Source organism: Theileria equi, chromosome 3, assembly GCF_000342415.1.
Source record: "Theileria equi strain WA chromosome 3, complete sequence".
NCBI lineage: Eukaryota > Apicomplexa > Aconoidasida > Piroplasmida > Theileriidae > Theileria > Theileria equi.
Genome location: NC_021367.1, coordinates 1,133,480 through 1,156,575, shown reverse-complemented (window position 1 = coordinate 1,156,575; position 23,096 = coordinate 1,133,480). Strand labels below are relative to the sequence as shown.

The following is a 23,096-nucleotide window of genomic DNA, read 5'->3' as shown; positions in this document are numbered from 1 at the left end:
AAACCAGTGGTCAGTTGCAGATATAGATCTATCTGCTCCACCGTTTTTTAAACGGTGGATTCATCGGTTAATTGTGATTTAATGCCTTTAGCCTACGCAACGGTAGTTTAATCCCATTTCCACAAACACACTTCAGAGGTAAGTTTCTTTGTGCAATATTTATCGCCTCAATGATCATCCTCGCCGACACTCATGATTTCTTAAGTAGAACCTCTCCATAATACGGAGCGACCTGTTTGCTAGGGGATAGCAACTTGAGATTTGCAAGTCGTCGGTTTTTACTTTTAAATCATGGATCTTGTCACTTTGGGCCCAGTGGACCGGGAGATTCACAATCAAAGTCCAATTACGGAGATAGTAGGGTTGTCTGATGTGAATTTAGATGTGTTGTTGGAGGATATGGAAACGATATGTTCACCCTCATCTGATGTTTTGATCAGTGGAAATGCTGGGTCATCGACATATCAGAACTATCTTTGGTATTCCAAAAAATCGTTGCAATGTGATAAAAATCTAAATTCATTAAAGATCAGTAAGCTATCGTATCGATGTAATTCGGACAGTGATGTTGATTCCACCGGAGGTATGGTGAATATTCACAATGACACACGTTTCAACCTTTGTGAAAATCCCTCTGATATGTGGTTTGGTTTGAAAATGTCTGACGGTACACCTGTTGTTATAAACTCGAGAAACAGAAATTTTAACAAGTGTTCCAATCGTGTGCGTACACAAAAATATCGTGACAGACGAGTAGTTAATTCTAAGCCTACTAGGGGAGTGGTTGGCCCTATTGATTATTCCGGTGGGTTCCTGTCTATTGCTAAGTATGTTGGACGTGGCTCGGGGGCGAGCGAGATTTATGTTTCTACGAAACACTCTGCTGAGGTTTTTGAGTCAAGAATTCCGGAGTCTGTTGGAAAGACCAGGAATTCTTTAGGTGATTTTGTCGAACGTAGAAAGTCTGCTGGAGAGACTTTGGTTCCTAAAAGTGGAAGGACAGTGTTGAAATCGGGTAGTAAAGGTGCTGGTGGCAAATATTTTAAGAGGCACAAGCGGCAAGTTTAGCTTGCAGAGATCTCGTAATGAACCATAAACTAACACTTGGCAAACTGATTAGGATTTTGTAATTACATGTGTTTATTTGTCTGTGTGATCACTATTCTTGGTTCCGGCCATTATGAATGGTGACCTTGGTATGTCATTGAAGAATGTCTTTTTTATTATATACATTGCGATTGAAGTGCTGACTTGGGTGTCTAGCGTGTAGTGTGGGTTGTTTGGTTTCGTTTCTAAGCTGGGTTTTTCTGGTTCATTGGTCACAGTGTCGTTTGTGCCCGCCCCTATTTCATGAACATTTGCTTCCTCGCTTTTAACATTTAAGAATCTTTTAGACTGTATGTTTACACGTATTTCAGTACTTGCGGAGCGTAGTTCCTGTAGAAAGTTGTATGATTTTTGTGCAGACAAACGTAAGGTATGTTGCCGACGAGGAGCATTACACCATCGTATGATTTCAGTTTTTCTTGCATTTCTACAGACTGTACGTCGATTCCATTATTGGTGCATTTACACATGAATAAGTTGTTCTTGTTTGCAAATTCCAGTGTTTCTTCAATTGTTCCACGGGAATATGGCATTGTGGATAAACAGTTTTGAGATGCTCTTATTGAAAGAGGGTCCAATAGGTCTATATCCCCGTTTTTTAATATCCATATTGATTGCCACTGCAAGCCTTGTGCAGATCTCATGATAGTTCCAAGGCTTGAATTGGTAAGTCTCATATCATTTTTATTGCTTGGACATACACATAGAACAAGTTTCGAGCTTCCCAGGTCTCTGGAAGGTTGCGGATATGGTACCTCTGCCAAGAGTCCTCTATCATATGAGTGCAAATTTCCAGCCCTTTCTAGGACTCTTTTGGATGCTATGAGAACCTTGTCGAATTTTACGTCATTTTCCATCAACAGCTGGTTCGTATGCGTTGTTGTATATATTCGAGCACAGGACCCATTGAGCCGGCAATATTCCCGTATAAGCTTTATACTGGAAAGCAGAATTAGTCCTCTGTATGACCTGAACAAGATAATGATTTAGAAATAACACGACTAAGAATCAAGGGGTACTCCCTTACTCATAAGGTTTTAACCGTCTAACGTTACATATAAATGCTTCAACATACCTATAACTAGAGCTGTTGCTCAGTTTGAGTAAATGAGTAACTATCGGATGATGTAGTGACCTCAGAACGCGAGGCTTTGGTGAACTATTGATTAAACGTGTAAAATAGTCTGTATTTTGGGAATAAGATGGTGTTTTAAATATGAATCTACTCCTGGCGATCTTTGATATGATTTTATCGTCACGGCTCACACCTGCTACCTGTCTAGCCTTTTTATGCGCAACTCTCCCGCTACGTTCCACATGTAGGGATGACCTTTGCTTAATTTCATCCAGAATTCTAGCTACAACATCACCAGAGTTCATGTTTTAGCCCATTACGAATACTCATGCCGTATAACGTTAATAAGATACCCAATATATACACACTAAAGTTAGTAGGTTCTATTTTCCAGAGAGACTGCATCAAGCTGTTTAAGATCTGAGGGTGGATGAATTGTATGGGAATGGTCAACGAACTTGGTAATATATCTAATATCCTGTTTCTGTAGCTTGGTCCTAGTTTATATTGTATTGGATTCCTTTCCAAATAAAGAACTTTGAGATTGCCAAGTTTTTTTAGCACATTTACCTCTTTCTCATCCTCAATAGCATTGTCATTAAGCTGTAGATACGACTGTATTCAGACATAATGGACGAATTACCCAAAGTTCTTCGATTGTAGAGTTGATTTCTCCAATGTCTATTTTTGATATTTGATTGTTTCCAAGGTCTAGTATGGTGAGTTTGGGCTGAAACAGTCTTATTTCAATGCAAATAAGTACCATCAGGGTAATAAACTGCGGTATTTCGGTCAAATGGTTATAGCTCAGATAGAATTCTTCCAAGTTTGGACAATTTTCCAACACATTCGCATCCCATTCCCTAATTCTGTTGTTTTGTAAGCTGCATTTTTGCAAGTCCGGAAGGCTAGGCAGGTCCTGAGTTGTTGTTATTACATACACAGTAGCAAATACCATTGTCGTTAGCCTGTTCTTTCCCATCCATAGAGCGGTGAGTGATTTCAGGTACTCAACTTCTCCGTAATTACTAATCTTGTTCGATCCAACTTCCAGTAGTTTTAGTTGAGTAAACTGCGAGACATTCTCAATCTATGTAGTAAACATTTTCAGAGTTTGGCATGTAAATAAACCTTTTTGATATGGTTATTGCTTAAGTATAGTTCCTCCAGTTTGACAAGTGCGTCTATATTCTCAATCTTTGATACATGGTTAAAGGACAAATCCAATATCCTGAATACAATATCCACTGCCAAATACAACAAACTTGAGATTTGTTAGGTGATTAATGTTCTCGATCACCGTGATTTTATTTTGGTACAAATCCAGATGTTCGAGCGCTAGGTTATTGCCTAGATTCTCAATTTTCTCAATGACATTGGAAACTAGACAAAGTTTCTACAAACAATCGAATAAAGTTCTATTAACTTGCCAAACCTTGAGATTAACACACGATTCTAGATTTTCTATACACCTAATCCTGGAGAGGTGCAATTCTATTTCCTCAGCATCCTCGTCTATCGGAAGATGTTCTCCAATACGCTGTACACATATAGAATCACCGCCTTCCTCCATTTCTGGTGGAATATTTTACATTATATGGCACAAACACCCGGAATGGGTAAGTTGTGCAGGGACGACAACACGCAGCAGATCCTAGGCTAATAATATAACATAATGTAATAAAAAGCAATGAGTTTAAGAAATAAGCTTGCTGTAGTTGCGACTAACTTGGTAAACATAAATGTTACCATCGGTGGAACCAGCGTAAAGAACGCGACCATCAGATGACCAACACAAGGAGATGCACCATGGCAAACCAACCTTCCTAGGATGATCATTGTGAATTTCTGCGAGAACATTCTTGTTTTCAAGATCCCAAACTTTAATGGCCTTGTCTGTAGCGGCACATAGCCAATAGTTGCATGGTGAGAAGCACAAGGCATTGATGGTGGATCCAGCCTCTAACAAGTGCAAGCTGTTGGCCTCCTTCATATCCCACAATCTGGCAACGCCATCCTTGCCACCAGAGGCACACAAAGAACCATCAGGTGAAATAGAAACAGAGTATACGACACCTTCGTGACCAACCAAATCATGCTTCAATTGGCATGTTCTTAAATCCCATACCTAAAAATATTCATGATTCTCTTGATATTTACAAACCTTGATGAGTTTGTCCCAACCACCGGAGACGAATACGGGTTCGATGCAGCTAGGAGAGAATCTCACGCATGAAATCCAATCGGTGTGTGTAGAATTAGTGACGGTATATTTACATTCGGCCAATGTATTCCATAGTTTAATTGTTTTGTCACGGCTTCCAGATATAATTTGGCGATTATCTGGGCTGAAGGCTACACTGTTTACATCACTAGTGTGGCCATTAAATACACGAACTGATTCAGCCTTTACTAAATCCCACAATCTCAATGTTCCATCCCAGGATCCAGAAAGGGCAAAAAGGCCATCTGAGGACATTGAGACATCTTGGACAGTTTGGGAATGTCCAGTCAAAGCGCGCTTGGCAACACCAATTTGACCATCGACTTCTTCATCAAATACTTCCCAGATCATAATCTTCTTATCTATAAATAGAAATGTTTATACAGGTAAAGATAAATGTCAGAAAGACAAGTGTCTTATAGGGAGTTTCTACTGCACAGGCTTTGCCTTAGAGTGAGCTGGGTGTCCCAATTCATCATATCAACATGTACGTGACAAACCTCTGGAGGCAGAAATGATAGTGTTGACATCCTCCTTAGAAGGAGTAGATATAGATGTAACCCAGCCGGTGTGTCCTCCGGACAGGACACCTTTAAATTCTAGGACACTATTATGCAATCTTTCTGTCGCCGAAGAAGCCATCTTGACGAAATCCAATTAAGACTATCCTTTAACTTGACTTCTATATTTATATATTATATTAGTACAGAGTGTCATAAACTAATATTCGGGACAAAGCACGTAATTTAACAGAGATACGTAGAAGAATCTGGCTAGACAGTAAGATCTTGCGCATATAGCACAAAATTACCGCTACCACCACAGCAAATACCTCATCAATAACGAATCAACTTACATTGTTTGTCGGATATCCAAACCTCTACAATTATCAATCAATTTATTCTACGGACTCGTATCGGGTCCTCTCGTCAATACTGCCCCAGTGTCGTTCACTCATGCCACGGCCTATTTCTGCTACAGAACGTGATTCGTTCACGCATGGAATGTGTTAAAATCTACAATATTTACGATTGCCAAAATGTATTACTGACCTTTTGTTAACTACGAACTGAAACTCGTTGTACCTGTTACACATTTTAGATGTTTTAATATACAATCATAGAACAACTAATAGGTTTAACATCTGTTTCCACTAAGGTTATATGCTAGCTACTATAAATTGATAACCGCAACGCTTATGTTCGGTAGAGTTTGATGTTATCACAAACAATGTAAGACACCAAGCTTCATAATCGTTGCAACAGAGAATTACATGTCATAATGATCTCATTATGACAGATTGAGTTTTCAGGACCCTTCAGACAAGGCCATGCTGGTTGGGTAGTTTAAGCTCATACACTGCGCATACTAGAATATATCACACATAGATATTACATTAGATAAAGTGTCTTATTATTTCCTCTATCATCTGACTGTTGGTGGAAGATATAGTCTCTTGAAGGTGTTCCTTGCTACAGTGGGAGAGCAGGGAGGAGAGAACCATAAATGTGATTGCATTGTAGTTTATGACTGTTTCGTCCGTGAGATTGGTTATTAGTTTTTTCTGACTATTTAAAATATCTGGAGAATTGTTGAAAACCGGTAAAAATGTACTAATGTGGCCCAGCTTCAAGGTGTCAGTGGAGTTACAAGTAACCTCCATTGTTATTGGATCTATGCTCGTATTTCTTCCAATCAATGTCATAAGTGTTATGTCAGCCCAGATATGCTTAGAACACTCTTCTATGGAATTTTTTGAGACAAAAATCATCAACATGCCCATTATCAAAGCCGAATCACCTGCTCCAGAATTAAATCTCCTTTTCAAATTTTGTATTACCCGAACAATTTCTTCAGTACTATTAAAATATTTACATATAAATCCTTCACTATTACTGACACAAATGTTGTTTTTTGCGGGATTGATATCTCCACTCTGTGATTTTGACAAGTGCTTCTCAAGTTGGGATATCCACCAATCCTTGCAATCAATGTGTTTAGCATCATTTGTTATATTTCCCTCTTCTTTATGATGCACGTTGAATGAAATCCTGCTGAAAACGAAAAACTCCAGGGCAGAATAAAAATAAGTACTACCATCAATGAAAAACCCATTTTCATATGAAAGAATTGAAGCAGTACATGCTATCTTAACAAACATATTGTAGGGGCATATCCAACTTAATAATTTGTCCTTTATTTTCTCTGACAGGATTAAGGAGTAATAATCATTGAAGTTTGAAGGTTCACCGGAGTCTCTGAATTTTAGAGGGAAATAGGTTATATAACCCAAAAATGGTATCAATGCTGTTTTTGGGCTGATATAGCCCATAACAAGCGCCGAATTATCATTGAAAGCTTTGTACTCTGTCACCATTCTGCTAACAATGTCTTTACTTAAACCAATTTTATCAGCACAAATACTCAAACTTTTGGTAAGCAGATCATAATCACAAGTAAAGGCAAGCACACATAACAGTCCATCAATATTGTTCTCTACTTCTACATTTGAAAGCTCATATAGATACCTCAACCATGGTTCTATTGTAGGTGTTGATTTTACTATCCCTACAAAACCTTTCGTATTTAAAGATAAATAAAAATCCTTTAATACATCTATAATGCGATTAAACAACTGAGAATAAATTTTAATTTTTTTCAGCCTAGGCATGTGTTTTACTAACCTAGGGTGCTTCAAGAAATCTATGGTCGCGGTGGCAATCTGTACAGGTAGTAAAAAACTAACGATAAGATTCGTACTTTTCCTGTAATTATGTATAGCCTTTTGTGAACCCATAGCTGTTCTGTAGGTTTCCCAACCAATTTCATTTAATTCACTTGGAAATCCGGATATGGTGTTATTCAAGAAATACTCACAAAGTCTTATGGATAGATTTAGAGTATTGTCAACATTCTCTTTTCCAAATATCCTTGCTGCAATCTGCTTATCTTCTTTGTATGGATCAGGAACACTGTCCTTTACATGGTTATTGATATATAGAACTTGTAGTTTTATAATCGAAAATATTAACAGCAATATATTCCAATCCCAAGTCAAATCAATAATATTTACTATCTCTTTTATTGTTCCTACACCTCTTACGACAACTCCAGAAAACTATAAAAATATAAATTGGCATAAATAAACATACCTCAAAGTAGTCAGAGGAGCCATTGTGTTCTATATAAGAAGCAGTGTGCAGATTTATCACGGATAGCAGATGACCATACACATTTACGTAGTCTTTAAACTTCCCTATGTTAGTTTGGAGATAACCTAAAATAGTAAACAGGGTCCACTCCATTAAAGGAATAAGTTCAACAAAGGGCTCAACGTATTCATCTTTCATAGACCATATAGTCAGGCACTTTAACCCTATAGACGCAGGAAAATTATATACAAAGCTTTTAGTGTCACCACCCTTCTCGATAAATGTAGCTAAGTTCAGTGATTCTAAATAGACCTTTAGTGCGAGCATTATTGTTTGTTGTATTAAGGCTAGAGAACCGCAGTCATCACAAAATGTTTTAAAAGAATTTTTAGAATATATAGATATGTATTTGATAAAAAATATGAGGCTTGTGATTAACTGCGTTTCGTCCTCTTTAAATTTCTTTCTCCACATACCCTGAGCACAAGACGTCATACAATCCATCAGCCATTTGTAATGCGTTATAAGATATTTTTTAGTCACTAGTACATTTGTAAAGTATGTTCCAAAGTAACTCATTAACCCACAAAGAACATTTGTTGAATAAAGTTGAATTTTTGCATTTTCCTTATACTGCTCCATCATCAGTACCAGTTTTTTGACAATGTTACATTTAGTCAGAAGAAAAATTTTACTATCAATCTGTAAATACTCTTCTTCTTCTTCGCTCGTTTTGAAGTTACTTTGAAATATCTTAAAAATCTCCTTTTTGATATCTCGCATGTGAAGTTCTTCAAAACACCCATCCAGCGCTTTTGAGAAAAAAATCTGCAGGCGCATGGTTCTTTCATTATTATCAACTTGTTTATTAGTTTCACCATATAAACTCTTATAAACATCTGCACTCGATAATTCAATGCACAAGGAATTCCAATGGTAAATATCTAATCCAGAAGGGGAATGATATGTATCAAAAATGGCATCCTGAATTGGTATTATGAAATTATCGCTCAGACAATTTGGTAACAAGGCCGAAATTTCAGACGGATCACATTCACCAAACACTAGCAATGATAAGCACCTTAGTAAATCAACTAAGGTATTTACACTTGTTTGGCTTGAACATAATGTATGTCCTATTTTAGAAATCAAATCAACATCGTTATTGATATAACTATTCCAACGATCGTAACTGTATCCAAAATAGTATTTGCAACCCAACTCCGTGTCAGAATTAGAGGTAGCTTTGGGAATATAAGCATTATGTATTATGTTACATAATGTTCTAATAGCAATTTGCACCTGCGGTTTAAAAGAGCTCTGTAACAGCCTTATAAGCTCAGGAATTGTGTATCCTGGTTTATTCGGATCCATACCATGGTTATATAGTGATGGATCATAGTTTGTGACATCTGGATCCTCAGGTTTAAGCAACATTCCATCAAAATTAAATCGCAGTTCATGCAACATAAGTTCTCCACTTCCTTTATCAGGCCCATTTGATTCTATAGGATTCATCCAGATATATTTATCTTCTTCATCTTTGCTAAATTTCAGTATAAGACCATGTTGCGGTTCAGAGGTAGGGGTATCTTCTTTACTATCTGGAGTATATTTATGTTTTTCGTCTTCTTTTGTGATACTTAACCTATAGCAATTAAATTTTAAACAACAAAATGGTATTTTCTCTTACCTTTTTAATTTTCGTTGAATAATGAAGTTGCACATTTCTTCTCCTAGCTTCTCACGAAGGAACTTTTGAGCACTTTCTATCTCCTCTGATGTCATTTCCTCAATACTTTTCATAGAATTGAGACCAGATTCATTTGACCTTGATAAATTGTATGCGTGTAGACTTCTATGTCTAACTTTAGGGAATCCACTGGGCTCACATTTTCCTACTTCAGTTTCTTGTTGCGTAGATATATCTTCAGAAGATTCTGAATCATGCTCTACAATTTCAAAGTCGTTGTTCCATAACACTTGCTTTTCATCTAAAGGGCCATCAGCGTCATCCATTTTCTTTGTATACTGTTATATCACAGTTTAAGGATAAAGTTTACGACAAAACTGGTTTATAAAGCCATAATATGAATTCAATAACAGCTAACATATTTTCCTCATGGATGGAGAGTAGATTTGGATGATCCACACTATAACAAGAGCGGGATTCCATCACTAGTCCACTTTATGATTAGTTCCAGATTCGGAAAAATGTTCTGCTCGTATATTTTAAATATTTTGACATTGTCGTCCAATAGAGGCTAAGTTTAGCCTCGGTGTGTAATATATCTTGTTACCTTCATTTGTTTAATGCAATATTTTTACGTTTAAATGTTATATATATCACATTTCGTTAAAAAATTGGAGAAGTTATCGCATTTTGTTCCAATTATTGGACATTCTCTATTAAACTATCATACTTTATCCTGTTCTACGCCAATTGGCAACCTGCCTGGGATTAGCACATCAAACAATGGATACTCTCGTTTTAAAACGTTAAAAATTTCAAGATATCCTAACAGAAACAGCTGTTTCAGCTCAACTGCCATAGATCATTGCTATAAGACACCTGCAAGTAAAAGCGTATTCTCAGATATATCGAGGATAGATTCCCTCACTCCCAGGGAACTTCGTACATTGTTAAATGATGCTATCACATCAAAAGTTGACGATGTTTTGCTGTGGTCTAAGGCAGTATCGTACTGCATATCGCACGCCGATAATTTCAAGTTTTTTGATATTTTGTCCGTTTTAGATTCATTAACAAAGGCTAAGGTATACGATAAGACATTGTTGGCCGAATTTTCTCGGATATTGACCATGCAAGTACCAAAGATGGAACCAAGACACTTTGTACAGGCTATACATATTTTCGCTTCCACTGGGACATTCCCAGAGTTACTATTTCTGGAGATATTTTATGGGATAATAAGACAATCTGATAAGATGTACGCAAGCGAATATGTGGATATTTTCTTATGTCTAGCTAAATGGGATATTAAGAACCAGCAACTTTTATCAGCATTATTAAAATCAGTTGCCAAGAATGTGAGCATGTTGCGATACGCTGATATTGTACAAATTATGGCCTGTTGTAAAATTTTGGAGGTATCTGATGAAACATTTTATTTTATCATGGACTCGTGGCAACAAAAGGAGCTTGCCATGATGACAATACAGGAACTTATGGATGCTTGCAAGGTTCGTTTTTCATATATACTACAAATATTACATTTAAAGAGAATGTTTTCTATCGAAGTAAAATGGGCTCCATATGAGGAAATGCTATTCAAAGAATTTATAAAGGTAATTTGTACATATAAACATATATACAACTACAATTTCAGCAAACGACCGAGCTTGACAGCGTGGGAATATCTCAATTAGCAGACCCTTTCGATTGTTTGGATTTTTTACGACGAATAAATTCTCTTTCTAGAGTATGTTACATACACACATAATGTGTTTTTACAGGAGTACCTACTTGCTCTATCAAAGTGGTGTGCGGATGCTGTTCATAAGCCTCCAACAAGGTCACAGAAGAGACCACTTACCCATCAGCTTGTTCAACTTTACAATTTAATATGGTAATTTTGTTTTTTAATCCACGATTTCATAGGGAATACGAAGTTGATGACAAATACGTTGACAAAGCAGTGCTAAAGTTTGTTACATCCAAAGGCAAGTTTGATTCTGTTATAGCATAAGCTTTTAGGAGGGTTGCAACTAAGGAGTCCGAAACCAATTCCAACGGTCTACAAACCCAGACGTAGATATATCTACACCGAAGATCCAAAGGTACGTAATAAATCCGTTGTTTCGTGAAAAACATTGTAGGATCCTGGGAAAACAGGAGAACTTGCGTATATAGATGAGGAACCAGCAGAAGAGAGAGGTGAAGAATCTCAAGATAACGATATCATAAAGGAACTGGTTCGTTTTTATATCAGTAACATATTCATAACACTATAGGAACCTTATCCTAAGTGGATCGATAATATTAAAATAAAGGAGTCTACGCAAAGTTGTGGTAAGGCAGCATTTAGACCTAAACCCATCAAGGCTCGCCACAAAAACGTTCCAGTACAAGAGTAGTATTTTCAACAGGATATCTTTGTTTCCATTCATTATTTGTGAATTTTATCGCATTTGGTACTTTGTACCTTCATAATGAGACAGATATGTAATTAGTAACTCTTTTGCGTCTTGTAATTTAGATATACTTAATAATGTCAGATTCAGAGGTAGATTTGTTGCTATTAATATGCTATAGTTGAGGCATATTGTCCATTTATTGTGATTCGCTGGACCTTCTTCACAAATTTTGTTTAGGTCATCGTCCAATTCCGAGACTTGAATAATGTGTCATTAGGACCATCTACGACAGTTCCAGTAAGGTTTACCTAACTAATTTAGCATTTTAAAATGTTATTTCAGTCTGACTAGGGACCAGATAGAAGAGTTGGTGAACACATTAATCAAAAGCGAGGGTAACGATGACCACCTGGAGACTTCCAAGTATACATTCATCTTGGAGAATAGTGAAGAAATCAAAGATACTCTGGAACAAGCTATAAGTAATGCAAAGGATGGGTATACCGGGGAAACGATTTTAAACATCACTTATATACCTATCTCTATTTACAATATTCGTCCAGTCACTCGATGTGCATCGTCATTGCAAGGTTATACTGTCAGATGTTGTAACAAAATACTCTATAGGTCATAGTGAAGCCGTTTTGTGCCTAGAGTTCAGTCCAGACGGATCGTATTTGGCTTCTGGATCTGGAGATTCAACGGTATATTCCAAAGTTTAACCCTTTGTAATTCACTTACAGGTGAGAATTTGGGATTTGTCGACCCATACTCCGATAAAGACATTTACTGGACATACGAATTGGGTGTTATCCTTATCCTGGTCTCCAGATGGTCACTCTCTAGCCTCTGCCGGAATGGTTTTTTACTCTTAGCGTCTTATCACCCTTTTCAGGATAATAAAGTGATTGTATGGAATCCTAAAAATGGTGGCAATGTTTTCTTGGGTGGACATACCAAGGTAATGTATATAATGCAAGTTATTACTTTATAGGGAATAACCACTCTTGCTTGGCAACCATTGCACAATATCGATACATCCGTACGCAACTATCCATTATTAGCAAGCGCCAGTATGGATTGTACCGTTCGAATTTGGGATAGCAAGGCTGGAGTTTCTCTAAAGATTTTGTCTGGCCATACTCGTGGAATTTCTCAAATAATTTGGTCTGCCGATGACCCTAATATGATATTTAGTGCATCCAGAGATACTTTTATAAAGGTTTGGAACTTTAATACAGGGGCTCTAGTAAAAAATTTAAAAGGTAACTCAAAGCCCAGATTATACATCTACGTAGGTCATGCTCACTGGATAAATACCTTAACATCAAACACTAGTCGCATAATGAAAAGCGGTCCATACTCTCCAGAAAACTTTGAAATTGGTAATATTAAATTCGGGTCGGTTGAAGAAATGATAAAGGAGTCCAGAAAAATTTATCAGAAATTCAGGGAGGTACTTGTGATGTTAATGATTTCAACATTTTCAGAGTTTTGGCCAAGAAAGATTACTATCTGGTTCAGATGATAATACAATGTTCATATGGCTGCCACATTCTGATGGAAATAAGCCTCTATATAGAATGACTGGGCATCAACAACTTATTAATCATGTAAGCTCATTTGCCTTTATTTTAACACAACATCAGGTATCATTTTCAGCCGATGGTCGTTACTTTGCATCGGCTTCGTTTGACAAGAGCATAAGGTTAGTGACGATTTCTCAATTCTCATTGTTATTCAGGATCTGGTGTAGTATCACAGGAAAGTATCTCAGGACCCTTAGAGGACACTGTGGTAGGGTCTACAGAATATCCTGGAGTTGCAGAGGGAATTATATTGTGAGTGCAAGCTCCGATTCCACACTAAAACTATGGGATGCCGAAACTGGAAAGCTGAAATTTGATCTTCCGGGGCATGCCGACGAGGTATACACTTTAGATTGGAGCAATTGCGGCAGAAATGTTGCGTCAGGTATTATTACTTACAAATCATTCAAATAGACACCAACTTCTCAGGAGGAAAGGATAAAATTGTAAAGTTGTGGTGTCACTAGTGAAAATTGTCAAGTTGAGAGAGAACGTTAGTCGTGAGCAGTTTATATATTGTTAATTTTTAAGATTACACATTTTACTATATGGTTATATGAATAGCGCCTGAAGTTGGGTGCCCTTGTTTGTATTTTGTCGTTGCACGTAGGATTTCGGAAATACTGATTCCCAGGATTTATTTGGATTAATAATGCTCTCTTCTGAGCGTGACTTGGTACTGCGCATCTTGGAATACTATTTCGGAGAGACGGTATCAAGGATCGCTGGTCATCTGTTGTTGAGCGGGCCTATTACGCTGCACAAATTAGCAAGTTCCTCTTCATATAGCTTTAAGGTCGTTAGAAATACACTCTTAATCTTGATAAAACATGGAATCGTGAATTACGACCTAGAATCTTCGTCTATTGGACATATTGATGTGACTCATGTATTATATTCACTATCTTGCAACAATGTACTATCTCTTTTGTTAATACCATATGTTTTTTTAATCAGCCAAGATGATTTGGATTCAGATTCCTCTGAAGTACTTCTCCAGATAGCAAAGGCTGGCATCGTATCACTGGGAAGAGTAAAGAAAGCGCTGAGTAATATAGCTGCAGATGTAATCGAAGAGTCTATATTCAAGTTTTTGGACAAAGGATTGATTGTGGTGTGTCAGTCCTTCCAGCAGCGTCAAAATGGATTTCAAAATGGCGAATCTACATACAATACCAACTCTGGAGTCTTGGACAATCTAGCCAATAATATGTATACTCTCTCCAGTGGAGCGGGATTTACCATGTCAGACTCACAACTCTACAAAATAAACACAAAATTTATTTCAGAGTCTTTGTTGAAGGAGGAATTGAAACTGTTAATGTTCAAACGTATAGGAGGCACAGAATTGTTGCATCACGTTTTGGAAGTTTTAATGAAAAAAGGAACTCAAACAAGTCTTTCTTACAAGGAAATTGAGTCCAAAGTTATGAAATCAGTAAAGACAACAAACGTTATTGAACCGAACAAAGTGCTATCAATACTGACCGGGCTAAATAAACATCCAGACAAATTTGTTCTACATTCGATAGATGATAGATCTTACTCCTTTGATTGGTATAAAGCTAAGAATATGTTAAAGGAACGGGCCCTATTTGGATGTATAAAACAACTATACGGTATAAAAGCTGCTAGAATATGGACTCTCTTAATTACTATTTTCCAAGAAAACCCTACTACATGCTTGGATATAGAAGAAATAAGCAAGAGAGCAGTGGTATCCATACAGAATGCCAGAGCTATATTGTATCAGTTGACAATCAAGGGATTCGCCAAATTACAAGAACCAGATTCAAACCATAAAATCGCAAACCCAACGGATAGACAACAGTTTTACTTTACTTCTTCTGTGGATTCAACACATTCACAAATTATAAAAAACTCATACAAGTTTGGATCTAACTTATTGGAAAGGCTTGTCCACGAGAAAAACTCTAATTTCAGGCGGTAAGTCTATACACCTTGGCAACATGGAATATACAGACACCTAATGGTTGATGACAACTCTTTGGACGTCACAGGTGAAGCAAACTGCGGTGTTATAGAGATTCATTTGATTTACGTTATAAAGTTTATAGTGATAATGCAGCAATTACAGACCTTTTCAAAATCTTGAAAGTAGTACCCATATATATACATAAAACCTTCGGATACGGACGTTGTGTACACTCTAATGTTTCTATGGAAGTGATACGGTTTCGACAGTCCGTGCCGAGCGTGCCCTCAAGTGCGCGCTGCAACAAAAGTCTTCCTAGTCACCTAGGATATGTATACACAGATAAGCCATAAATAATCGTGTAAATTCAAGGTTACTCACGTACGAATATGTTAGTATGATTCACAGGATAATGGGACTGAGCTGATCCTTCTGCTTTGATCAAAGATTGGCACATATATTTAATTGCTTGAGTGAAAAGTTCAAATATAGTCACAATTAAGATGAGAAACACTAAATAGTGGAAATAATGGTTAAAATTTCTAATAATTCCGTTCCAGAAGCTCAATACGAACAAAACACCATACCAAAGACGGTTTGGTTGTTTTGTTGTATCCTTGCTTTATTAGGTGTTATATGCCAGTCTATAAGCATATACTTGCCAGACTGGAGAGAGGCTGTCCCAGTCAGTAAGTTCTCGTACGTATGCATTACACATGATCTCTCAGCTTACAACTATATGCACAAGGGAAGTAGACGTCAACACATCGTACAAGAAACCAGATATGGGCTCTTGCATGTAGTATATGACAATAATGCAATTAAACAAACATGGTCAGAAAGAGTAAATCACATAAAGGTTAGTTCAATTCTGCCGAGTTGGAGCTTTCTGAGATTGTATTAAAATCATTTGAATTACGCATAACACCCTATTTAGACAAAAGGATACTTGGCTATACAAAATTCAGCTCAAAATCAGAAGGGAAATTTTAACAATTTATTTGTTAATGAATGTCCACCAGCATGCCGTGAAGCCATCTCCTCCAGGATTAGGTCATATGAGAACATACTAGGATACAACAATTTGGTTAGTCCATACAAATTAGATTTCTCTAATGATATATACAGCTGATGATGTCGCTAACATTCAACTGTGTGTTGGCAACGCTAGGGGTAGCGTGGTACGTATTCTTCGGAACAAGTATTGCTATCATTGCGGTATGTTTAGAGTACATTTTAATAGACTACATAGGGGACATGGCTCGTATCTGGAGTAATAACACTTCTTAGTACAGTAGTATGGGATAGGTTCACCCACGAAATGTGGAAAATCGCATGCAGGCAACAAATGGTAAGGGCATCATACAGTAAATCACCCTATAGATTCCATTTCCCTATCTGTCGTATTGTTACAAGATCACACTGATAGGAGCCACGCTCATTGTTGCAAGTGCGATCACGTTAATTTTCTCGAACAGCATATACTCTTGGCGAAGGAGGCGAAAGGTAACTAATAAATGAAATAAACAGTTGCTTAGATGGAAGCGTCGCTAAACGAACATCTGAAAGAGAAGAATGCATCAGAATTCCCAAACAATGACTTTATGTCATTCCCAAACTTAGCTCCCATGATGCAAATGACTCAGCAACCAGGTTTTAACCCGAGTTCACTATTCAATGATATCGGATTTGGTCAAAATCAAAATGTGCAACTAGGACCAAACACTAGTGCCCCAAATACACCTTCAATGTGGGCACGTAACTTCCAGTTTTGACAAAAGATGTTTTAATTAATGTGCGAAGCTTCAAAGCCTTCGAGACAATATTTTAACTCATCACTATCTATAGACATGTTTTAGCTCGTGTACTTTTCCACGTATATCGGAGGTTTATGCCTCTAAAACCCATGTAGTATAAAGTGACACAAACAGCTTATCCACGTTTTCACTCATCCGATTTGATGCGTTCCCAGACCTTAAGGGGTGTGATGGGGGTGATGGTATATCCACTCGACGGTGGTTAAGACTGGTCCATTATTAGTTTACACTTTACATCACATTTTAAATATAAAAACTTTAAGGATTTATTTGTTAATGTAAGTTTGTTTATGCCCTGTTATAACCACAACACTTGATTCCCATGTCTTGCCCACATTTACTGCCAGTATCGGCGTATTTATGTTCATCTTTAGTTTGTGGTGCTATATTTATGCTTCCATATATTTATTTCACATAAAATATTCTTCTGTTTAGATATTAGCTCCAGATAGTTTAAAATGGCGAAGAAACCGGATCCCAATGAGATTGTCTATGGTAAGTGTAACAATTCTGATATTTGACATATTACAGTTTATTTGCGCCAATTGGGTGGTGAAGTTGCCCCTTCTTCCGTCCTGGCCCCAAAGCTAGGTCCATTGGGTATGTCACCAAAGAAGGTCGGTGATGATATCGCTAAGGAGACAGCAAGCTGGAAGGGGATTAAAGTCACAGTTAAGTTGACAATCCAGAACAGACAGGCTCAAATCGAAATAAAGCCAAGTGCCACCGCTTTACTAATCAGGGAACTTAAGGAACCCTTGAGAGATAGGAAGAAGGTAAAGAATATTAAGCACAGTGGAAATTTGACATGGGATCAATTGCTGACTGTAGCCAGGACAATGAGGCCATCTTCCATGGCCAAGACCTTCAAGGGAACTGTTAAGGAGATTCTTGGCACATGTAACGCTATAGGTTGCTCCGTAGATGGTCAAAAGCCAAGATCTTTGCAGGAGAAGATCGATAATGGTGAGATAGAGATCCCTAATGAGTAAATTTGATCATGGGATTCCCCATTTGTGGCTAACTACTTTCTGCAGTTCAATCAATTATCTTTTACACAGGATACATATATACACGTATTTTCATGTGTAAGCATGTTACAATGGGATGTTGAAGTATTTTGTGAAGCCCTCTTCTGCGCTGGTGAGCCAAAGAATACACTTGGTGCCAAAAATGACGCCTTTATCCCTAATAGAGACGATAGAAGACATCTCTAGTTGGAAAGACAAAACATCTGAACCCACTGTTACTCTATTTACACATTGTTTGTCTCACGCGTTGTCACTGCTTCCAGAATTAAGGTGTGTTCAATATTAACCGTCATACCATCTCCAATTTTGATATAGAACTCTAGGTGTTGTACGAATACTATTTGCTTACTCAAAATCCGGTATTCATATGGACGATTTTGTACCATGTGTATGTTTTAACTACTAATTAGACACATTTAAATCAGATTGCCAAATTTCTGTTGCACGAATGCAAACGAGGTCGCATATACGAGTCGTTTTATACGTCATGTACTGTAAACGATCTTTTATTGCTGTACAAGGGCTTTGAAACGTTTGTTCCGAGTATTCATCTTAATCATACCATAATAGAAACCACCACTATGATTCTGAACTACACAACAAATTGGTAGATTGTATTATAGATCAGGTATATTCTTCCAAATGTCCACTTATCCATCAAGTAGAAAATGCACATGACAACATCCGATGTTTGTCTGTTTTTAAAATCGCACTCAAATTATATTATCGCATATGAAAAGGAATCTAAAGCTTTTGAACCATTGCTATATCCTGAATTTGCAAAGGAACTCACATTAAGACTTTCACAAACGGTAATGATTTTTGGCATAGCCCACATCTTTTCAGTACCAAGAATGTCTTCCTGAAGAACTAACACATTTTCTTGGTTGGCTAGTATCTATGAACAAGTATTATGTAAGTATTATTACCATGTTTATAGATGGAAATATAGCATATTCCCTCGGATTTAGTGGACAGACTTTGCATTGTTTTTAATGCTATTTCAACTTCTACCATACGTTTTAATGCAGAACAGCTATTGAGGTACTTAATATGAGGATGTTATAATACTATAGCATGGTCCAATCATCTTGTAAATTATCAAACAGTTTGTATGAGGACGAATTCAAAAATGTATTTGGATAAATACTTAATACTTTATTCTTAGTTTAAAACAATTATAACTGGACTAATAACAGCAATGTTGCAAGAAATTGAAAGGTAAAAGTTTTACCCCGAGAAAGGAATATTCAGGAGGAATGATGTTTTGAATTTTACTATTTCGCTCGAAACGCTCTATTTGCTTAATGACATCAACTACTACAATTTTAACACCATGCAGAGTTAGTTCTGGATGCAAACTTGATATAATTTGCAATAGGCATTATTTACACAGTTGTGAATAACCCAAAATTGGAGAGCCATACTGATAGAGTACAGAATATTATCGAATCTTGTAAGGATGTTATGGAAACAAAACCAATGAGTGTTAAAAGTACGTATTTTGACGATTCAACATTGCTACTGTGTGATCCGGAAGACCGTGTAAAGGTTAGATTTTGTGGAAGCTTATCAATTTCACTCAGATATCGGAGATTCTCACTAGATTAGAGAAATTCAAGCAAAAAGGGGGTATTATATTGAAAGATAATACAATTTAGGATAGAAAAGTTCAAAAAATGACTCTAACACCGGTGTTCTAGCCGGTAGTGGGTGGAAGGAGTGAAATATGCCCACAATTTATTGTTAGTCATTATTCTTAAGTTTTATATTTGCTACACACGTTTATAAGCTCCATATATAAAAAAATGTAACGTGTAATTTTGGACTTTAAATGCACAGGGTTCGTATGTCTGTGATCAGATGGAGCCTTCTCAGAATTTGCACATACGCTGCCATATGTGCAGTAAGTACAGCTGCTATAAATTCAAATACACGCACAAGAGACTGTGTTTTTGGTTCACGTCCTTTGTCCCATAGTAATTGCACAAAGTACTTGAACTCGTTACATTTCATCACCAATGTAGTAAATATTAGAGAGAAACACACACATTCAATCAAATATAGCGATTTAGACGATTTTCAATACCCAGAAAGTGGGATTCCAACTTCATATAATCATTATTATGATACACCGTATAAAGATTATCAAAAATACGATCGACATTACCTTAACAATGGCCACAATCATGAGAACAATCGTGGTCCATACCAAAGATATGGAAATTATGTACAATACCCTATTTATAGAAGCGGGAATTCGCCAATGGATTACAGGTATAACAACCCTTACGGTCTAGCCCAGTTTAACTCCGCAAGGAATTCCTTCAGAAATACCCAGGCTATAAGGGGTTTTGATGAATTAAGGAGGTGGCCTGGTCCGGTTAACAATAGCAACATGTATTTTGGGCATAGGTTCATATCACCTAAAACATTTCCCATGAATGAGATACCTAGGGAACCAAAGACTTTCAGTGAATATGGATCACAAAAAGGTAGGATTTATGGTAGGGACAGTTTTGAAGATTCATCAAACAGATGGATTAGGTTTAGCAAGTTAAATAATGTACACTGGTTATTGGATCAGGATCCTGCAAAGGATTGGCCAGGAGCCGCTAAACTAAAACCTGACACATCATATGAGGGCATAATACACAGGTTCTCTGATCCACGATCTGGAGTTGTCTTACTTACGAGTATAAGAGTCGAAGCATCTATATCATCTGTGGATTTACCTGCTCCATACTGTAGCTATGAATTGACCACAATTTTCAGAGTAAACAATTTATCGTGTTTTATGCCCTTATTTCCCCTAGAGTTTGATCGCAATGGGCTCCCTAAGTTAACTTTATGCTTAAATGAACAAAAGAACCAATACCTAGTGGGTGAGAGAGTTTTCGGCACACCGATATTTATAAAACGCAATATGGTAATCTTTCAGCTAAACAATGATACAGGTTTCGCACAACTAGTTGAACCGATCGAAAATATATTCAGTTTTAATGAAGGCACTTCTAGAATATCTGGTTCTTTTAAGCGTGGAGAATCAGTTGAGCTAGAAATAACTAGACTTCCCAAATTTCCAAGAGCGATAGGATATTTGGTCAAATTGGCAAGTTCTTCCAATACAAGCTCAAATCTTAGAACAAAATGGAAAGATACAAACATAATACCCCCGAAAAAAGAAGTTATAAAGATACAAACTGCGGTTAAACCGAAGGAGGATCAGCCTGTATCTTCGATTAAGCCAGTTGTTAAAGCAATCATTCCATCAAATAGCGAAAAATGTACAATTTCTGAGTTCTCAAATCGGATTGGCGGTAATTTAAAGCAAATAATGAGGTTTCTTTTTTTGAAGACGAATACTCCGATAACGTCATCACAGAACATACAACCCGTAACAGCAAAGCTTGTCTATAATTTTGTATTTGGAAAGGATGAATATGAAATCAACAGGGAAATATTGGACCAAGAGTTGGGAGTCCTGAAGAACAGCGGTACTTTTAAGTCGGAAGATCGACCCCCTGTCATAGCATTATTGGGACATGCTAGTCATGGGAAAACAACATTATTTAATGCACTGTGTAACATAAAGACTGATAAAACTAATGCCACACAGAACATAAAAGCTTATCCAATGCACGGGAATTTCCTTGCAACTCTTATAGACACTCCTGGACTTGAACTTTTCAGTTCTATGAGAACCAGTGGTATAGTATCTGCAGATATGGCATTAGTTCTGGTATCAGCTGATGAAGGTTTGACGGACAAAACTATAGAATGTATTAATTTGTGCAGGGAACATAGTTTACCTTTTATAATAGTGGTCACAAAATCTGATCTGGCCTCTGGCACAGCTATTGAAAACATTGCAACACAACTTGCTGACATGGATGTTGTGATTGAGGATTTAGGCGGCAGTACGCAACTGATTCTAGTATCATTTCTTAAAGATCGAGAATCATCAATACGAAATATACTGGATGGAATAATGCTTCAGGCTGCTGCCCATCCCCGCAAAATTGAGTCAAAAATAGTGGAAGGTGTCTTAGGAGATGGATATATTTTGGAATGCGGTAAATCCAAGGGGCTTGGTTTCTACTCATATTTGATACTAAAGAATGGTTCAGCAAAAAAAGGGAATTTTATTAGCTCATCTTCTACATCTTCGAAGATTCGAATCATCAAAAATTATCAGGGAAAGGTTGTAGATGTGGGTAATTCCTCTGATGTGCTTTATGTATATGGTTTCGAAAAGAACTCGGTACCAAATCCTGGGGATAAGTTTACTATATATGCTAATGAAGACTATGCGACAACTTTATCTGAACACAATAAAGATACTTTGGTGGAGTCTATGATTCAAAGAAAAGTTTCATCCCAAATAGAAGCTGCATTACAAGAATTAGATTTTAATGAGGTTAAATCTGATTTTATTACTTATATTCCGGCGGTACTCAAATGTTCTGCTAAAGGGCTTATTGAACCTGTGAAAGCTGCTTTAGAGAAGATACAATCCGTTGGAGTGAAGAACATCGCACAGTACAAGGTTATACACGCAGATATCGGTAATATCAATTTAGATGATATCCAACATTTTAATGGCCAAAAGGGATTGGCTGTTGCACTGGACGCTGATATTAATACTACAGTTACTGCGAAAGTTAAAAAGTTGGACATAAAAGTTATCAAGGGGGATTCAGTTCAAAATGTATTAGATATGGCTACTGCAGCATTAGATGTGCTACTAGGAGAAAAGAAACTAGGGGAATGTGTTGGAAGAGCTGAGATTCTAAAACTTTTCGGTGCATCAAAGAATAGGAAAGCCGCAGGTTGTGTTGTTAAATTTGGTACAATTAGACCAGAATTTTCAGTTCGCATAGTGAGAGGCGACATGCCACTTTACTATGGTAAAATATCTTCTTTGAGACATACAACAGAAAGCGCATCTGAAGTATTGGAGTCCGAATCCTGCGGTATCACTTTTGTTGATTTTAATGATTTTCAAGTTGGAGATTTTGTAGAAACATATATAGACGAATAGCGTGGTTTATTATTTCCACGTCC

General features: G+C 37.1%; 12 protein-coding genes across 12 annotated transcripts; 8 read left to right on the top strand and 4 right to left on the bottom strand.

Moving 5' to 3' along the window:
• Positions 1–291: 291 nt before the first annotated feature.
• BEWA_005550 (hypothetical protein) lies at positions 292–1,068 on the top strand (the record flags this gene model as incomplete). Its single annotated transcript, XM_004830756.1, has 1 exon — positions 292–1,068. One exon carries the CDS (start codon positions 292–294, stop codon positions 1,066–1,068), a length of 777 nt encoding a protein of 258 aa, XP_004830813.1.
• Positions 1,069–1,140: 72 nt separating this feature from the next.
• On the bottom strand, positions 1,141–2,487 carry BEWA_005540 (hypothetical protein; the record flags this gene model as incomplete). Its single annotated transcript, XM_004830755.1, has 3 exons — positions 1,141–1,437; positions 1,473–2,076; positions 2,183–2,487. The coding sequence occupies 3 exons, from the start codon at positions 2,485–2,487 to the stop codon at positions 1,141–1,143; spliced, it is 1,206 nt and encodes a 401-aa protein (XP_004830812.1).
• A 68-nt stretch (positions 2,488–2,555) lies between these two features.
• Positions 2,556–3,774, bottom strand: BEWA_005530 (leucine rich repeat domain-containing protein; the record flags this gene model as incomplete). Its single annotated transcript, XM_004830754.1, has 8 exons — positions 3,618–3,774; positions 3,448–3,578; positions 3,314–3,413; positions 3,138–3,272; positions 2,946–3,101; positions 2,826–2,912; positions 2,641–2,785; positions 2,556–2,602 (listed from the first exon to the last, which is right to left on the bottom strand). The coding sequence occupies exons 1-8, from the start codon at positions 3,753–3,755 to the stop codon at positions 2,556–2,558; spliced, it is 939 nt and encodes a 312-aa protein (XP_004830811.1). The 5' UTR covers positions 3,756–3,774.
• An 87-nt stretch (positions 3,775–3,861) lies between these two features.
• Positions 3,862–5,313, bottom strand: BEWA_005520 (guanine nucleotide-binding protein, putative). Its single transcript, XM_004830753.1, has 4 exons — positions 5,263–5,313; positions 4,907–5,088; positions 4,347–4,768; positions 3,862–4,310 (listed from the first exon to the last, which is right to left on the bottom strand). Exons 2-4 carry the CDS (start codon positions 5,046–5,048, stop codon positions 3,879–3,881), a joined length of 996 nt encoding a protein of 331 aa, XP_004830810.1. The 5' UTR covers positions 5,049–5,088; positions 5,263–5,313; the 3' UTR covers positions 3,862–3,878.
• A 489-nt stretch (positions 5,314–5,802) lies between these two features.
• On the bottom strand, positions 5,803–9,577 carry BEWA_005510 (RPAP1-like, C-terminal domain-containing protein; the record flags this gene model as incomplete). Its single annotated transcript, XM_004830752.1, has 3 exons — positions 5,803–7,524; positions 7,559–9,206; positions 9,252–9,577. The coding sequence occupies 3 exons, from the start codon at positions 9,575–9,577 to the stop codon at positions 5,803–5,805; spliced, it is 3,696 nt and encodes a 1,231-aa protein (XP_004830809.1).
• Positions 9,578–9,892: 315 nt separating this feature from the next.
• Positions 9,893–11,656, top strand: BEWA_005500 (hypothetical protein; the record flags this gene model as incomplete). Its single annotated transcript, XM_004830751.1, has 8 exons — positions 9,893–10,762; positions 10,802–10,867; positions 10,909–11,001; positions 11,036–11,148; positions 11,181–11,242; positions 11,277–11,359; positions 11,399–11,494; positions 11,534–11,656. 8 exons carry the CDS (start codon positions 9,893–9,895, stop codon positions 11,654–11,656), a joined length of 1,506 nt encoding a protein of 501 aa, XP_004830808.1.
• Positions 11,657–11,790: 134 nt separating this feature from the next.
• BEWA_005490 (WD-repeat domain-containing protein) lies at positions 11,791–13,712 on the top strand (the record flags this gene model as incomplete). Its single annotated transcript, XM_004830750.1, has 12 exons — positions 11,791–11,805; positions 11,894–11,958; positions 11,999–12,246; positions 12,284–12,360; positions 12,400–12,516; positions 12,552–12,617; positions 12,651–12,921; positions 12,955–13,112; positions 13,147–13,269; positions 13,306–13,364; positions 13,401–13,630; positions 13,675–13,712. The coding sequence occupies 12 exons, from the start codon at positions 11,791–11,793 to the stop codon at positions 13,710–13,712; spliced, it is 1,467 nt and encodes a 488-aa protein (XP_004830807.1).
• A 185-nt stretch (positions 13,713–13,897) lies between these two features.
• Positions 13,898–15,361, top strand: BEWA_005480 (RNA polymerase III subunit RPC82 helix-turn-helix domain-containing protein; the record flags this gene model as incomplete). The annotated part of the gene is made up of 2 exons (XM_004830749.1): positions 13,898–15,192; positions 15,229–15,361. 2 exons carry the CDS (start codon positions 13,898–13,900, stop codon positions 15,359–15,361), a joined length of 1,428 nt encoding a protein of 475 aa, XP_004830806.1.
• A 152-nt stretch (positions 15,362–15,513) lies between these two features.
• On the top strand, positions 15,514–16,956 carry BEWA_005470 (hypothetical protein; the record flags this gene model as incomplete). Its single annotated transcript, XM_004830748.1, has 6 exons — positions 15,514–16,040; positions 16,119–16,268; positions 16,310–16,399; positions 16,434–16,532; positions 16,565–16,687; positions 16,720–16,956. Exons 1-6 carry the CDS (start codon positions 15,711–15,713, stop codon positions 16,954–16,956), a joined length of 1,029 nt encoding a protein of 342 aa, XP_004830805.1. The 5' UTR covers positions 15,514–15,710.
• Positions 16,957–17,456: 500 nt separating this feature from the next.
• Positions 17,457–17,990, top strand: BEWA_005460 (60S ribosomal protein L12, putative; the record flags this gene model as incomplete). Its single annotated transcript, XM_004830747.1, has 2 exons — positions 17,457–17,493; positions 17,530–17,990. The coding sequence occupies 2 exons, from the start codon at positions 17,457–17,459 to the stop codon at positions 17,988–17,990; spliced, it is 498 nt and encodes a 165-aa protein (XP_004830804.1).
• A 48-nt stretch (positions 17,991–18,038) lies between these two features.
• BEWA_005450 (hypothetical protein) lies at positions 18,039–19,690 on the top strand (the record flags this gene model as incomplete). The annotated part of the gene is made up of 12 exons (XM_004830746.1): positions 18,039–18,299; positions 18,345–18,417; positions 18,455–18,561; positions 18,600–18,657; positions 18,695–18,841; positions 18,876–18,944; positions 18,982–19,073; positions 19,106–19,163; positions 19,198–19,250; positions 19,284–19,372; positions 19,411–19,580; positions 19,616–19,690. The coding sequence occupies exons 1-12, from the start codon at positions 18,106–18,108 to the stop codon at positions 19,688–19,690; spliced, it is 1,185 nt and encodes a 394-aa protein (XP_004830803.1). The 5' UTR covers positions 18,039–18,105.
• A 605-nt stretch (positions 19,691–20,295) lies between these two features.
• On the top strand, positions 20,296–23,073 carry BEWA_005440 (hypothetical protein; the record flags this gene model as incomplete). Its single annotated transcript, XM_004830745.1, has 1 exon — positions 20,296–23,073. The coding sequence occupies one exon, from the start codon at positions 20,296–20,298 to the stop codon at positions 23,071–23,073; it is 2,778 nt and encodes a 925-aa protein (XP_004830802.1).
• Between the last annotated feature and the right edge of the window lie 23 nt (positions 23,074–23,096).

What these genes read in the sequence shown, in the direction of transcription:
- BEWA_005520 (XM_004830753.1), bottom strand. Translation starts at nt 5,048, where the DNA reads ATGGCTTCTTCGGCGACAGAAAGATTGCATAATAGTGTCCTAGAATTT. An exon ending in TATCATTTCTGCCTCCAGAG is followed by an intron (nt 4,769 to 4,906) that starts GTTTGTCACGTA and finishes TTCTATTTATAG; the next exon opens with ATAAGAAGATTATGATCTGG. An exon ending in GTTGGGACAAACTCATCAAG is followed by an intron (nt 4,311 to 4,346) that starts GTTTGTAAATAT and finishes GAATATTTTTAG; the next exon opens with GTATGGGATTTAAGAACATG.